The following is a 15,324-nucleotide window of genomic DNA, read 5'->3' as shown; positions in this document are numbered from 1 at the left end:
GATGTGGAAGAACTGATGAGTCTATTTTAAGAATAGATGAGTCTATTTTTCAATCATTCAAACACTTATATAAGCAGAAAACTATATAGGATGTTGTATAGATACATTTTTATGTTTTTTCCCCTATAATTTAAACCTTTTCATTCATTTTTTTATTTTTATTCATTTGAAAAACCACAAGTTTTGTGATTCCACAACTCCAGCACTAGGTGGCCTTTCACACTAAACCACTTCACGTAGCCTCTACATCACTTTTCCCGGAGCTTTCCGGGGGGGGGGAAAGAGGGAGAAGAAGAAGAACATTGGAAAGTTAATGAAGGAAAGAGGTTAACGTGAATTTGAAAGTGACTCATCGTGTGAAGGTTGGACTTATTTTCCTAAGTCAAGGTGCTTTAAAGGCGCTCCGTGTTTGCGCCATGGACACTTTACGCACGAGCAAAACAACTAAACATGTTCTATGCTGAAACATACGTGTATTTATGAAAGTATGTGGAAGGCAAAGCACTATGTGCAAGTTTAATGCAACGCAGCACTTTTTTTTCTTCATGATTGATGTAGGAAGTAGGAGCTATTTCATTAGTTTGAGTTTATTTGCTGTTATGTTGACACTAGGGACACTAACCACCAGAGCAAACACTTGTTAGGTGATGGGAAGAAGGCGTCAGTGTCAGGTGATAAAGCAGGGAGGGACATGTTTTTTATTTTTTTACATGATGAGGGAATTTACATTTCAGACAAATGTGCTTGTGTAAATTAAAGAAGTGCCATTTTGTTTAACGAATGGCTTTATTAATGCCTAATAAATGATGATTTAATGAAACAAAGCATTAAGCATATAATGCACAGTATAGAGTTTTTAAATATGGTGTGTGTGTGTGTGTGTGTGAGAGAGAGAGAGAGAGAGAGAGAGAGAGAGAGAGAGAGTCAGAGCACGCGATCAGCTACCTTTCACAATAAAACACCTGTCACGATCCTAATTTGGCGCAAGTCATTGTGCAAGTACATTTATTGACAACAAATATTAACACAACGTGAAGAGAACAGTTCAGTTCTTTGACATGTAGCTTTAACAGTCCATCAACACGTTGTGGTGTATATCGTTTTTTAATCAGATATACAAAACCACGTGGACTTAATGATTTGAATGAAACAGACATTTTGACATCTAATACATACTTTTTTGTCTCTTTTTAAGTAGCTTTAGGTTACAAAGTCTAACAGTATCAGTGTCAGTCAGGCATTAAACACAAAGGTCAAAGGAACACTTGTACCAGCAACAAGGAGCAGCCATTGTTAATCACATTAAATCAATGTAGAATATGCTTCTTTTTTTTACAAGTATATTCATAAATACAGTGTTACAAACAACTGCTTCATGTTTTAATTAATTTGAGCCTACATCACCTTTAAAAATGCGTGCAGTGGATTTACTCGTTTTACTTTGAAATCCCAACCGGAAGTCCGTTCGGTTTACAGCCCGGCTGCTTTCCGAGCAAACACGAAGAAGAACCTCGGGGACTTTTTTTTTTTGGTGCTCAATTTAACGAAGTCCCCGTGCAGCTGAAAACTCGTTAAACTCCCGGCTGGACCCCAAACTACCGTCCAGCCAACACGCGGCTCTGCTCGGAGACGATTGGCACCGCGGACCACCGGAACCGACACATCCGGGGTACAGGAACGCGTCCGCACGAGCGGTTACTTTGGTGAGTGTTTACCGGTTAAAAAAGTAGTTTATTAATCTCTCATTTCTTCTGACGTCACCGACTAAATAACGAGCTCGTTAACGTCGGAGGACGAATTAGTGCTTTATCAGTTCTACACTCATATATATATACATATAAATTATTTGTAATATTTCTATACGCTGTTTTTAATCTAAAACATCCCTAAATGTGAAGTCATACATGGCAAATTGTTTTAATTTTTCATTATTTTGGTATCTCTTAATACCCCATAACGTTAATGCCATGTGGTTTAATCTGCTTCTAGTAATTTATTAAAAAAAAAAAATTGTAACATTCATAATATGACGTAATGGGCATTATACTGCTATAAGTATTGCTTCATGTTTTTCTTTGTCTCACAATACCTCTATGCTATAATGTCTATGTTTCTTTATAATGTGTGTGGGACTGAATTCAGATTGTATCTCCCCAATATATAGTAAGTATACACATACTACTCCAATCTGAGAATATATATATGTAGTATATTATCTTAAAATACTCCTATATTCTATAATTGTAGAGTGCTTGTGCTTCTCACTACTGATTTTTAAGTTGGCTTCTTTTTCTTACCGGGTGATTTCTAAATATTCCTCCATGCACATCTACTTTGTTTGTTTGCAGAGTGTGTGTACACACACACACACACACACACACACACGTGTTCTGCTGTCCTTAGCAGGGACCCAGCAGTCTGTCCGGCTCTGTGCGGCCCAGCTGGCCTCTTTTGTTTCCGGCCACACAAACTGATTAGCATGCACCGTCCCATCGGGAGCATCTGTCCCCCAGACGCTGCTTTTGTTCCCCCGCGATAAACTTGAAAGTTTGCCCCTTTTTTGTTCAGCTGTCCCCTCAATTATTTTTAAAAGCCTATCGACCCTTCGTCCACACGCAAATGTTGACCTACAGCCTGGAGAAAGTTATAGTCCTGAGGGGATCAAACAAGAAGTGATGGACGATGAGGTTGAAATCAGTATCACAATATCAATCATTTTGCAGAGTTTCACAGCATAAGTGAGCCGCCACATCTGTAAAATACATCCATCCCTCTGGGGAGGAAAAGGAGCGGAGGAACATTGTTTAGGACGTCATCTGATAAGAAAAGAATAATAATCACAATATCAAAGGCGTCAACAGTTTCTTGAGGGAATAACGAGGCAATTACCCAGAAGTGAAATATATCACACTTATCATTAATCAAAGCGGCGTTAAAAGCAATAAACTGTGTTTTTAATGTTCTGTGTTGGTGAGAGCAAAGCAGATCATTAATTTGGACAAATACAATGATTATAATCGCAATATTGTTTTACAAAAAGTTGCTAGGTGGTGATATTGAACTACCAGCTCAGTATTATTAAGTTATTCAATAAACGTTAGCCGTTGTTTGGCTCTTGTACAATTTAAAAAAAACCTTAATATTTAAATGTGAAGTTTCGGAAACTTAATTATAACGATGTTATTAGGATATTGATCTTTTGAGTAAATCCTCCGGCGCTGCTTTACGTAACTTTGTCCTTTTTTTAATCCAAAAATTGATGAGGAACCCATCTTTGTTAATCTGGTTAAACGCGTCCTAATTCAGATTTTTGACTGAATAATCCGCTTACACTGTTTACATGGAGCCGTAATGGGGCCGCGCTGTTGCCCTAATCTGCCCTTAATTGAATCATTGGTGCACACTGATGGTATTGTCTGTACACACACACACACACACACACACACACACACACACACACACACACACAGCCTCTTCCGCCTGTTACGGAGACTGTTTGACAGGCTGCCTCACTGCCTTTATCTCTGTCTGTTGCCGTGAAGAACTGGGTTAGTGTGTGTGTGTGTGTGTGTGTGTGTGTGTGTGTGTGTGTGTGTGTGTGTGTCTACCAGGAGGTATTTCCTCTTCGAGAGACTGGTGTGAAAACACAACCTTTCTGGCGTTGCCCTCTTTCAGCGTTTGGCAGGTTGGAGGGTTCAGTCGCTGCTGGAGACGTTTAGCCAAGTGTGTGATTTACACGCCAGAAATATCTTCTGCACGTTTAACGTCAACAATGGCTGCATTCCATTTAGTTCAGCGTCCAGCTGGCACACTGGCTCAGTGGCCACTAACTTTCTGGATCACAATGAGTTAGAGCTCACTCCTACTTTACCGCATTGACACAGCAGTCACCAGACACGATGTGTACTTGCAGCAGTACGACTTGACCTCGAACTCAACTTGACGACTTGAGAAATATGCAAATTCAAAGAACTTGTTGTTCCTGTCTGTTGACTTTGACTGAGAGCCGTGGGCTAATGTCCTCAAGCTGTGGTCGCGTCCCGTGTGTGTTTTTTAGGTGACAAAATTGTAGCTCTGAGATCTCCAGGGGAACAGTAATCTGTTGAAGTATCCGTTTCCAGCGATCTGATTGGTCAGGAGTCGGGCAGACTATCGGTTACCTGGCCCAGGTCACAGTGCAGGCCTCAGGCGACGCCAGGGAGATCTGCGCTGACCCGTTTGCAAATCGTCTTTGAACAGACGTGTGATTCACCTCCTCGTGTCGGGGCCTCCGGACCCCACAAAAGAGCGCTTGTTGAGGAGGAGTGAAGTCACTTTAGAAGTCGCCCTCTTCATCTGGTGTCCAGTTACAGGCGGTGAACGAGTGAATGGGTCCCTGTCCTCCTTCACTGGCCGTATTCACGTGAAAATAACTCTGTGATCAATCATTTAAGCAACGCACACATATGTAATTGTCCTTTTTAAGCACATGTGTGACTATTTGTTCAAACATTAGAGATGTATTGCACTGCCAGAGGTTTCAGAAAATGTCATTTTAGTTTGGGACTAAATGTTGATTTGATTTGGCTCATAACTTTTGTCCAGTCAACAGTAAAAACTAAAAAAATGTGACACAAAGAAACCAGGTTCTGACTTTCTGAATTATCAAAGTATCTGCTTGTGTTGAGGCAACGCCTAATCCTTTCAGCTCTAAACCAAACGCATGATGTCATCAGTCAAGCGTTAGAGCCGTCGTGCCTCAGGAGAGCGGAACGACCCGCAGTAATCAATAATCAGTAATCGATGCATAAACAAGTGCTCCACAGCGCCACCAGTGGTCAGAAAGTTCACAGTTTACCTTTTTAAATAAGCGGCCTTTACTCCAACAGCTGCAGGGCCGTGAACTAGTTATTCTGATGTTATAAACTACGGGAAACTTTGCGGTGGATTAACAATTTACATATTTCCCTGAAAACAGTGAGTTTTGCTTGACAAACATATTATATCATAACACAGAAAACCGCCTCTTCTTCATACCACATCCTGACCTCTGATACTAATGGATGTTGTCAGCTCTCAATGCTGTTTTTAGATTCCGGTCTCTTGGCTCTTGTGGTTTTATCTCAAGGAAGCTGCTGGGAACTGACTTCAGACTCATAAATGGGTGTTTTAAAAAAAATCATATCTGGTCATGAAGTAAGATAACAAGGTCAATAACCAAAAGAAAGATAACCAACATGAAGCCAACGTTTAAAACGCATGAAGGCTCCCTCGAGCGTCGTGATCTCTCAGGAACGCCTCGAGGGAAAAGTTATTGTCCACAGCACAGTAATTGATATGCAAATTATGACAATTTCATGCAAAATGTCCAGTAGAATAAAATGATGAAGCGATGACATTTTGCACGGACGTGGTCGGAACATAATTCTGGTTTTCCCGGAACAAAGGGTCGTAACATCAGAGTGAGTCACACACCCAACAAGCCCTCTGTGTGTGGCAGTGAAGTCATGCATTGAGTGTAAGGACAGTGGGGGTGCATTGTTAGCAGTGAAGCCTTTGTGTGTTTTGTATAAATGTCTGAGGAGTGTTTTAATTACAATATCCACAGTTATGCTCTCTCTGACGGAGTCTTCTTGTGTGTCTGCAGGTGATGTGTGCACCGCTGATGGAGACGCTCTGAGAGTGACGGTACAAGTCCCTCCCACCTCCTTGAAGGCCACCCAGATGTTTTCTGTCGGTCAGGAAAACATCTCCTCCTCCCCCGCTTCCACCAAAGGCCCGGTGAAGTATGGAGAGCTCATTGTGCTCGGGTAAGAAGGAGTCAGAACTAAATCGTCCACGTGGCTCGTTTTAGGCTCTTTGACGACTCGTCGACGGAGTTTGCACTCTGAGTTTTTTTTTTTTTTTAGAGCTGCTTCCTACTTTTCAGGCAGAACGAGACCATTTGAGTTTCCTCTCTAGATAGTAATCGACCGCAGTGGAAACGTAGTCGGCTTTATTTGTGTACCAGGAAACTGTATTTTCATCGTGTGGTTTCTTTTTTTCAGTCATCTTGGTGGCTTTTTTTTTTTTTTTTTAAAGGGACACCATGACATCCAATCTAATAATAAAGAATCAGCTGTGAAAAGCATCGCGTTAGTGAGTTGAGACATAATCACCATAAACAATGTAGTTTTGGGCCGTCTCATGAATGCATGACCACGTCATGAAAGCTGAATATATCGGCAAAGAGAGAACTGCTGCCGAGGTTCAAGTCTCAACAAGCTAATTAATTTACAGAGTCAGTCAAGAAGGAGGTGAGCTGCACCTCCAGGGTCTCTGAGCCACTTTGAGCTGTTCTTCCTGCATCAAACACGGGAGACAACGGCACGTAAACGATATGAAAACCACGACTTTTTATTTTGGCATCATTCTTCCAAGAAGCTGTGCAAATTATTTGGATCGCATCCCTACATGAGTTACATGAGAACGGCCAGCGTGTGAGGAGGAAGTTCTTCCAAAAAAAACGGAAAAAATACTAATTAGTATTCTAGGAAATGACAGAGGAAAAAAAGCTTGTTTGGCAATAATAGAAAGATTGCATGGTAGAAAAACTCCTGGCTTCTTCTTTTCATGCGTTGGTGCAGCAGAGAGTTCAGAGAGATTCAGTAGACGAAGACATGAAGAGGTACGTCGAAAAAATGTGGTTCCACAGGCTCAGTGCAGACAAGCTAGTACAGGTCACATGCCAAAAAACATTGCCGTTGGCTTTGAGTATGAGTTTTATTCAGTCATAGATTACATACAATACAATAAGTAGTCCCACAATCTAGCATACAAAAAAAAACTGGCGCCGGCGCACCGTGACCTTTTGTTCTCTGCTTATTGGGCCTTTTTAAAAATGCAAGTTTCTATATTAGTTAATACACACCAATAAACACTTTTATAGCACCTTGAATCATAAATGCTACTCTGTCTTACCTTGCCAACATCGAGATGGACGCTTCATTGATGTTCGTATCCAGAGTTTTACGAGAACAACTGCAGTGTCGTCGTTCAGGGCTCAGTTGTGTTTGAGATTTGTTTTTATTAGTACCGTAAAAGTCGGGTTACAAGCCGCTCCTACCTCCGGTCAGTGTCCCGCTCTAGCAAGCTAGCAGCAGCGCTAGCTAACGCTGCTACTAGTTAGCGCTGCTGCTAGCTCCCCGCTGCTGCTGCTACCAAGTCGGGTGTCGAGCCAGGGCTGGTCCCGCTACCTTCGGTGGTTGTCGGGGAGCTAGCGGAAGTTAGAGGAGAGCTAGCGGAAGTTAGCGGGGTAACTAGCATGAGCGCCAGCTGGCTACAGCGGGGAGCTAACAGGGACACTAATCGAAGGTGGTAGTAGCGGCGTGTAACCCAACTTTTACAGTAGTTTGAGAAGTAAAGATGCATTTCTCTCCATAACTCTGAAGGCAAAAGTTTCCTAAAAGGTGCCTGAACACAAGCAGCCGTCCAAGAACTTTGTTTGGGGGGTAAAAAACGTCTACATTTGGTAATTTTTCAATTTTTAATCAGGAATTACGTCACCAGAGGTGCAAATCTGTCCAGATTTCGCCAGCTCTCCTCCTCTTCTTGTGACAATCGTTGTAACCGATCCAGAGAAATGATTATTATTACACGGATCACTTTGTTTTGAGCCTTGCAGCATTTTCATGTGCAGTTTTGAAGTTGCTCAGGAAGCGGCGAAAACTCCACCTCGTCCATTTTAAACTGCTCCAACCACCGCAAAGAATGCAGCCGGCACAAGAGAGCGCCTGTGGTGCGCGGAGACGCAGACACCTCGGGGAGAGTTGCGGCTTTGCAGACCTCCTTTTTTTGGTTTTGTTTGTTTGCTTTGGTATCACCGGGTCCACATGTGGAGCTAAACAGTCTGCTGGGCCTCCGCCGACCGGCAATTACGCCGCTCCTCGAAGGTTTAATTTGAAGGAGCCGTACGGGTTTGTGAAAACAGAGGTGGTGTCATGGAGCCGGGGTGGTCCGAGTTTGTCTAAGAGGAGGCGGCCCACGCTTTATCTGAAACGCAGGAAGTTTGCATTATCCAGCCAAAGAATGGCTCCACACCCAACTGAACCCGAGTGTTGACTTGACCTGTCTGGCAGCAGTCTGGCTCTGGAGATAGCCTCTGGCTCTCGTGATTTTAAAAGGTCCGGCGACATTAAGCTTCATCGTAAAGTGTTCCGCAAATAAACGGCGTTTTGCAAATGAATAGTTCAGTTTTAAGTTGTGCTCACTGGCGTCCTGATGGATGGATGGTGAGCCACATTACCACAGCTTCCGGCTTTTGTACGTGGACTGAAGCGGTTGTTGCTCTCCATCTTTCTCTCTCACACGAAGCTTCCTGCAAGCCAGTGAAAACTGAGACAGAAACGTCTATGCTAGGCGTGTTTAGCCTAGCATAGCATAAAGACAGGAAGTAGGGGAAACTGCTACATAGCTTCATCAATCAGAAGAAATACAAACGGCTTTAAAAAGTCTGTTTTTAAGGTGTAGAAGGAGGTTTTGGTTATTTTACTTTGACTTGTTGCAGTGGGAATGACTAGAAATCCTTAAAGATGAAACTGTATTTATGATGTAGAAGACAGAGGATACTCTATCACATTAAGATTTTAAAGGCCTAAAAGATGGGATTAAAGCACCAAGACGCTCGTGATCATTTTACTTTAAATGAATCCGAGCTTGTGTGCACACAAGGAATTATTCCCGTTCCACTGCTCTCAATCCCCAAACACAGAAGTCCAAAGTCCACAAAAATAAATACAAAATATGTGAAAAACAATTATATAATGAAATATATTTGAAAAAAGCACCAACAACATGTATATAACATTACATGGGTGGATATGTACATGTATGGATGTCAGTATACAGTTTATACATACAGCATGTGGACATTATGGATTTAATAGAATATTATAATGGAAGTAGACAATTTTATAAAGTTGTATTTGAAAGTAATTATTTCAATTTTTAAAGAGCATTTAATATTTCTGGGAATTCACATTCCTTGAACTTGTTTCGGACTTGACTTGTCGAACAATAAATCCTTGTTCAGGGCTCGTTGCTCTTCACTGAGACTTCTCTTTTCCAGGACCCGGGGCCTTGTCCCACCTCTAGTTGGTGCTTATTGTTTGGGATCAGCATAATTCAGCCTGAACCCAGTTCAACGTGTCGAGAGACTCCACCGCAGCGAAGAATGCAGCTGACTTCCTGACTGAAGGCCATTCACTGCGGACACAAGAGAGCGCCTGTGGTGCCTTCAGACCTTTTGTCTGCTTTTGTGTTATTGTACCCAGAACTGAAATAAATCTGTCTGGGACCCTCGACCGTCACACTGTATCATCACCGGAGCAATAAACCAGGATGGGGCTTCTTCTGGTCGAATTCTGTGATGGAAAGATGTGCATTCATCTACGTGTTTGCATATATATATATTTAATCATAATTCATCTCAGTGCTGTAGTTTTGCAGATGACCCGCGTGGCTCTTCCGCGAATGACGTTGCAACCTTTTTTCCCCATGCGGTGCGTTCAGGTGCAACGGCTCCCTGCCCAACGGCGACAAGGGGAGGAGGAAAAGCCGCTTCGCTCTGTGTCGCAGGAACAAGGCCAACGGCGTGAAACCGAGCACCGTCCACCCGTCCTGCACGCCGCAGGCCGCCAAGGTGACCTTTTTAAAATGTCCCATCAGAATGTGAACTTCACTCTCATTACATGTTTGTTTGAAGCAACTGCAATGCAACTAATGAGGCCTACAAAAAGTTTAGTTTGCATAGCACCAGGACTCTGGAATTCTGGAATTTGCCACATTTTTAATAAACATTATTGTATGGAGCTAAATCCAGTTCAAATGTCTTGTTCATTTGAAAATAAGATTTGAACCTGAACAATCAAGTTTTGATATTGAACTTTGAAAAAAACAGCTTGCTAAATAACTGTGTCAGTCTGAAAGTCTGAACCTGAAAAAAAGTTTTGAACTTGAAAAAAAAAGAGATTTGAAACTGTAAAATTAAAGAGTGAAAGTTGAAAATATAAAATCTGTTACTGAAAACTGAAAAAGTTCAAAGTTTAATATCAAAACTTGATTTTTCAGGTTCAAATCTTATTTTCAAATGAACAATACATATGAACTGGATTTAGCTCCTATTATTGTACAAAAGGAACACTAACGGTTGTGTGTGTGTGTTTGACAATACACACATTGTGACAGTGTGTCTCTTGTGTGTTTCTCTAAAGGCCGTCAGCAACAAGGAGCAGCACAGTATTTCATACACTCTGTCGCGGGCGCAGACGGTGGTGGTGGAGTACACACACGACAGCAACACGGACATGTTCCAGGTGTGTGGCGTCCACTCCCTCCAAGAACATGCAACCCTTACATACAAGGGTTAGACGACTACCTGGCCGTTTAAAGGGACAGCAGTAGGGACTGCGTATCGCTGTTGAGATTTTTTAATGTAGTATTTTGGCGCTTTGAGCATCACAAGGCGAGTAAAACTCTCAGAGTCTCGCACCAAAACAATCTAGATTGATAAAAAGCACGACAGGTAAGAGAGGAAAAATATGTATTTGTGATTTTTGGGGTGAACTGGCCCTTTAAACTGACCCAGTTTGTGTTCTTTTCAATCAGCAGCAGAGTTTTAGGTTTCATTTTAAAGGTTTTATTCTCTTAAACTTGCCGTTTCTACCTTTTTTAGTCAATTTAAACAATTATTTTATTGTATTTTAGTCATTCTTCAGTGAAATCTTTTAACTCCAACAAGTAAACATTTTTATAGTGATGAAAAATAGCTTTCATGTTGCCCTTCAGACATTTTGCATGTTGCACTATGTTGGTTTTGGTAGAATTCCCTGTGACTTTGGTCCAGTAAGTCCGTTTCGAGCAATAAGAGCGCCACAATTGGGGAATTAGAAACAGAAGAAGAATCGACAAAGCTATTAAGAAATTGCTGTGACAAAAATTCCAGAAACTCGCCAACTTTTTATCAAAGTTATGCAATCCTAGTTCTGCTCTCAAAGCACTCAGCGTGACCGCTGCTGCACGTTTCTTGTTCCAGTTGAGTCATCATTTCCCTTCAAGTCATCATTTCCCTTCAAGTCATCATTTCCCTTCCGCTCACTCCCCTGCACGCCTCATATTTAAATACACTTGCCACTTTACTTTATGCTTATCACTTTCACACAATCAATCACTTCATTCCGTGCACTTTACTTATTCTTGTTTTTAGACAGATGCCTTGTTTGCGTGAGCTTACTTGTCAATAAATGGTTCTGATTCTGATCAATCACACGGCCGTCACAGATCGGTCGCTCCACGGAGACGCCCATTGACTTCGTGGTGACGGACACGCTGCCCGGCGGCCACGGCCTCTCCGACGGCGGCCAAGCGGTCCAGAGCACCATCTCCCGCTTCGCCTGCCGCATCATCTGCCAAAGGAACCCTCCGTACGCCGCGCGGATCTACGCCGCGGGCTTCGACTCCTCCAAGAACATCTTCCTCGGGGTAGGCCTGCGGGGGGGAACCGGTGCGCTCGGCCGACGGACGGATGATATTTACCAGTTCTTGACGTCTTTCGCAGGAGAAAGCGGCCAAGTGGCGGATGCAGGACGGTCAGATGGACGGACTGACCACCAACGGCGTGCTGGTGATGCACCCGCGCCACGGCTTCAGCCAGGGCTCCAAACCCGGCCTGTGGAGGGAGATGTCCGTCTGCGGCAACGTCTTCACGCTGCGGGAAACCAGATCGTCTCAGCAGAGGGGCAAGATGGTGGGGGACGCCACCTGCTGTAGTTTGTCTTTAACGTCAACGTGGTTTAAAGGCGCCCTGTGTGTACTTGACACTGACTTGGCTTTATTTATTTATTTGATGTGGACATCACAGTGGCATTAGGATTTATAGCATACATCTATGCACACAAAAACAAGTGTATATAGCAAAATGCTAATTTGCAACACCTGTCCACAGGAGGCTTTTTTTTTCAAATATAATAAAATGTGATAAAATAGAATTTTAAAAAAGAGAATGCATCCACAGATAGATACATACACAAAGTAAAAGTATGTGTGTTAAATGTGTGAACAATGTTGTTTTTCTCTTAACCATAATTTAAGACCTTTTATTAAAAACCTTAAAATTGTGTGCAGGTTTCTATGCAACTCACCAAGAAGCAACCAAACTATACACCTTGTGTCTTTTTCTGGCATCGTGTGTTTGCACTAATATTTGCTCAGGATGAATTCAGTTCTATCATCTCATGTGCATGATGCTAGAGGTTTAAAAACAGGGTATCTTTTTAACTTTGTGAAACCTATGAATGCTTCATAATGATATCAAAGCATTTCTCTTTGTTAATTGGCCTTCTTTTTTGTGTGGAATATTTAATTTTTCCAGAGCACACTACATTAAATATTCCAGAAAATTACATAAAAAGTTAGGGAAAAAGAAGAAGAAAAAATACGTTAATTGACCTTTTTAAAATATGGATAGTAAACCCCTTACAGGGTCTCCTTGAACTTGGCTCTCCCATAATGATGTATTGACTCCCCCCTCCAGGTGGACCCTGAGTCTAACGAGCTGGTGGACGGGTCCCTCGTCGACCTCTGCGGCGCCACCCTGCTGTGGCGGACGGCCGAGGGCCTGGCGCACACGCCCACCGTCAAGCACCTGGAGGCGCTGCGGCAGGAGCTGAACGCCGGGCGGCCGCAGTGCCCCGTGGGCCTCAACACGCTGGCCTTCCCCAGCCTGCGCCGCAAAGACGTCGTGGACGAGAAGCAGCCCTGGGCCTACCTGCGCTGCGGCCACGTGCACGGCTACCACGGCTGGGGCGGCCGCCGGCACCCCGAGGTGGAGGCGGAGTGTCCGGAGAGGGAGTGCCCCATGTGCCGGACGCGGGGCCCTTACAAGCCGCTGTGGCTGGGCTGCGAGGCCGGCGTGTACGTGGACGCCGAGCCGCCCACCCACGCCTTCGTCCCCTGCGGCCACGTGGGCTCGGAGAAGACGACGGCCTTCTGGAGTCAGATCCCGCTGCCGCACGGCACGCACGCCTTCCACGCCGCCTGCCCGTTCTGCATCGAGCCGCTGGGCGGAGAGTCCGGCCGCGTCAGACTCCTCTTCCAGAGCCCGCTGGACTAGAAGCCACTCGGACTTTATCGAGCCTGAAAACAACATCAGGGTGGACAGAACGATGCGCTTTGAATTGTTTTCCATAACTTAATTTTGTATAACTTAATTTAACTTAATCTTGACCTATATACCGTAAAAGGTTGGGTTACAAGCCGCTACTACCTTCGGTGGGTGTCCCCGCTGTAGCAAGCTAGCGCTGCTGCTAGCTCCCCGCTGCTGCTGCTACTGCCCGCGTCCCCTCTGCCCGAGTCGGGCGTCGAACCCGCTGGTCCCGCTACCTTCGGTGGTTGTCGGGGAACTAGCGGAGTGCTAGCGGAGTGCTCGCGGAGAACTAGCAGAGAACTAGCGCAGAACTAGCAGGACCTAGCGGAGAACTAGCGCAGAACTAGTGGGAGCTAGCGGAGAACTAGCTCAGAGCTAGCGGAGAACTAGCTCAGAGCTAGCAGAGAACTAGCGCAGAACTAGCGGGACCTAGCAGAGAACTAGCTCAGAGCTAGCAGAGAACTAGCTCAGAGCTAGCGGAGAACTAGCGCAGAACTAGCTCAGAGCTAGCGGAGAACTAGCTCAGAGCTAGCAGAGAACGAGTGGGAGCTAGCGGAGAACTAGCAGCAGCGCTTAGCTCGCTACAGCAGGGAGCTAGCGGGGACACCCACCGAAGGTAGTTGTGGCTTATAACCGACTTTTACGGTAAATGTATTGTGTTGCTCTTTTTTTAAAACATCATAAATTATTCAGGCGGTGTCCTCCTCCTCTAAAGTGGGGAAAGTTTGTCGCTGTCGGATGTTTGAGTTGCCTTACACCTTTTTTAATTTATTCCTTTACCTCTCTTTTGTAAATCAATGCAATATTCAACAGCTGATTACTGTCTCACTCTGCCTTACACTGGATTTCACTGTGATCCACTTCCTGTTTTTTAAAGGCAGAATATTTATGCAGAAAACTGTAAAAGCAAAAAAAATGTATATACTTGAACTTTTCGTGATCCATAACGTATTTCTGTATTTGATTCTTTTCTCTGAAATCAAGTGACCTTCCTCTGTAACGCTGTTGCCTCTTTGAATGCACAATAACTGTATTTTATTACCTTGATACAAGCTTTTATCATGACAAAATATAGTCTTTGGGAAACATTTGACGGGGCTGTCTTGTGACTTGAAACGCACACATGCAACATGAATGTCTCTCCCGAAACAAAATGCTGATGTACTTCAGCCATGCATGACAATAAACCAGCATTACTCAGTTGTCACATGAGGAAGAAACACTAAATAAACACTTCCTGTTAGTATGTTGCAGCTTCTGGCAAAGCGCTCTTAAAGGTATACTTTACACATTTACATATACACCTGAAAATAGCTTTACATGTGTAATACAAAATTTCACAGCACATGTTCCTGATCCCAAGAAATGAAACTTTTCCATTCATTTTGATAAAATACCATCATTCAAACTTTAATTGTTTAGCTCTTACCATCAGTAAGTTGACTTTCACTCTTTTTTTTGGGGTGACACTGACTCGTTTCAGGTGTTATTCTCATCTACTGGATGAATATATATATATATATATATATATATATATATATATATACACAACTAGAATATATATACAACTGAGTTTCTTAAATGATAAAAAATAAATCCTCCAACAGTGTCAGAAAATGTTGAAAAAGACTACACACAACCGTCAGATTTTCAGACCTTCATATACAACAAAGGTCACAAACGACTGGGAGAGCATGTATAGTTTTAGCCAACAACATAAATCAAACAAAGACTAAATAAATCGTTCATTTTGGTGGCTTTTACAATCTCCTTAGACATAGTAAGCTCACAAAAGTTGTAATCATCAGTTTCAAGATCTCATGTAAAAAAAAGGTTAAGCTTTTGCTGATTCAACACAAGATATTTGGCTTCTCAGTAAAGGAGATGTCAAATTAATTCAGTTACTGTATATGTATGTATAAATACATATGACCTGTCAATATATACATATTATATATATAAATTAGTATATGTATAAAAATACATATATTATATATATATTTATAGCAGACATGTGTTTCTGAAAATCTTGAATATATATATATATATATATATATATATATATATATATATATATATATATATATATATATATTTATATATATCATTATATATAATACATAAATATAAATAAATATATATTTTTTTTTCTCTCCAGAAATACA

At 42.7% G+C, this 15,324-nt stretch overlaps 1 protein-coding gene across 1 annotated transcript; it reads left to right on the top strand.

Annotated features, from left to right (window-relative positions):
• Window positions 1-1,627: 1,627 nt before the first annotated feature.
• Window positions 1,628-14,207, top strand: LOC306737820 (E3 ubiquitin-protein ligase pellino homolog 1-like). Its single transcript, XM_079219614.1, has 7 exons — window positions 1,628-1,703; window positions 5,627-5,789; window positions 9,529-9,658; window positions 10,230-10,331; window positions 11,296-11,496; window positions 11,573-11,761; window positions 12,548-14,207. The coding sequence occupies exons 2-7, from the start codon at window positions 5,704-5,706 to the stop codon at window positions 13,124-13,126; spliced, it is 1,287 nt and encodes a 428-aa protein (XP_079075740.1). The 5' UTR covers window positions 1,628-1,703; window positions 5,627-5,703; the 3' UTR covers window positions 13,127-14,207.
• The last annotated feature ends 1,117 nt before the right edge of the window (window positions 14,208-15,324 follow it).

This window comes from Taurulus bubalis, assembly GCF_910589615.1.
Source record: "Taurulus bubalis genome assembly, chromosome: 6".
Lineage (NCBI taxonomy): Eukaryota > Metazoa > Chordata > Actinopteri > Perciformes > Cottidae > Taurulus > Taurulus bubalis.
Note: the sequence above shows the minus strand (reverse complement) of the source record. Positions and strands in the feature narration are given on the sequence as shown.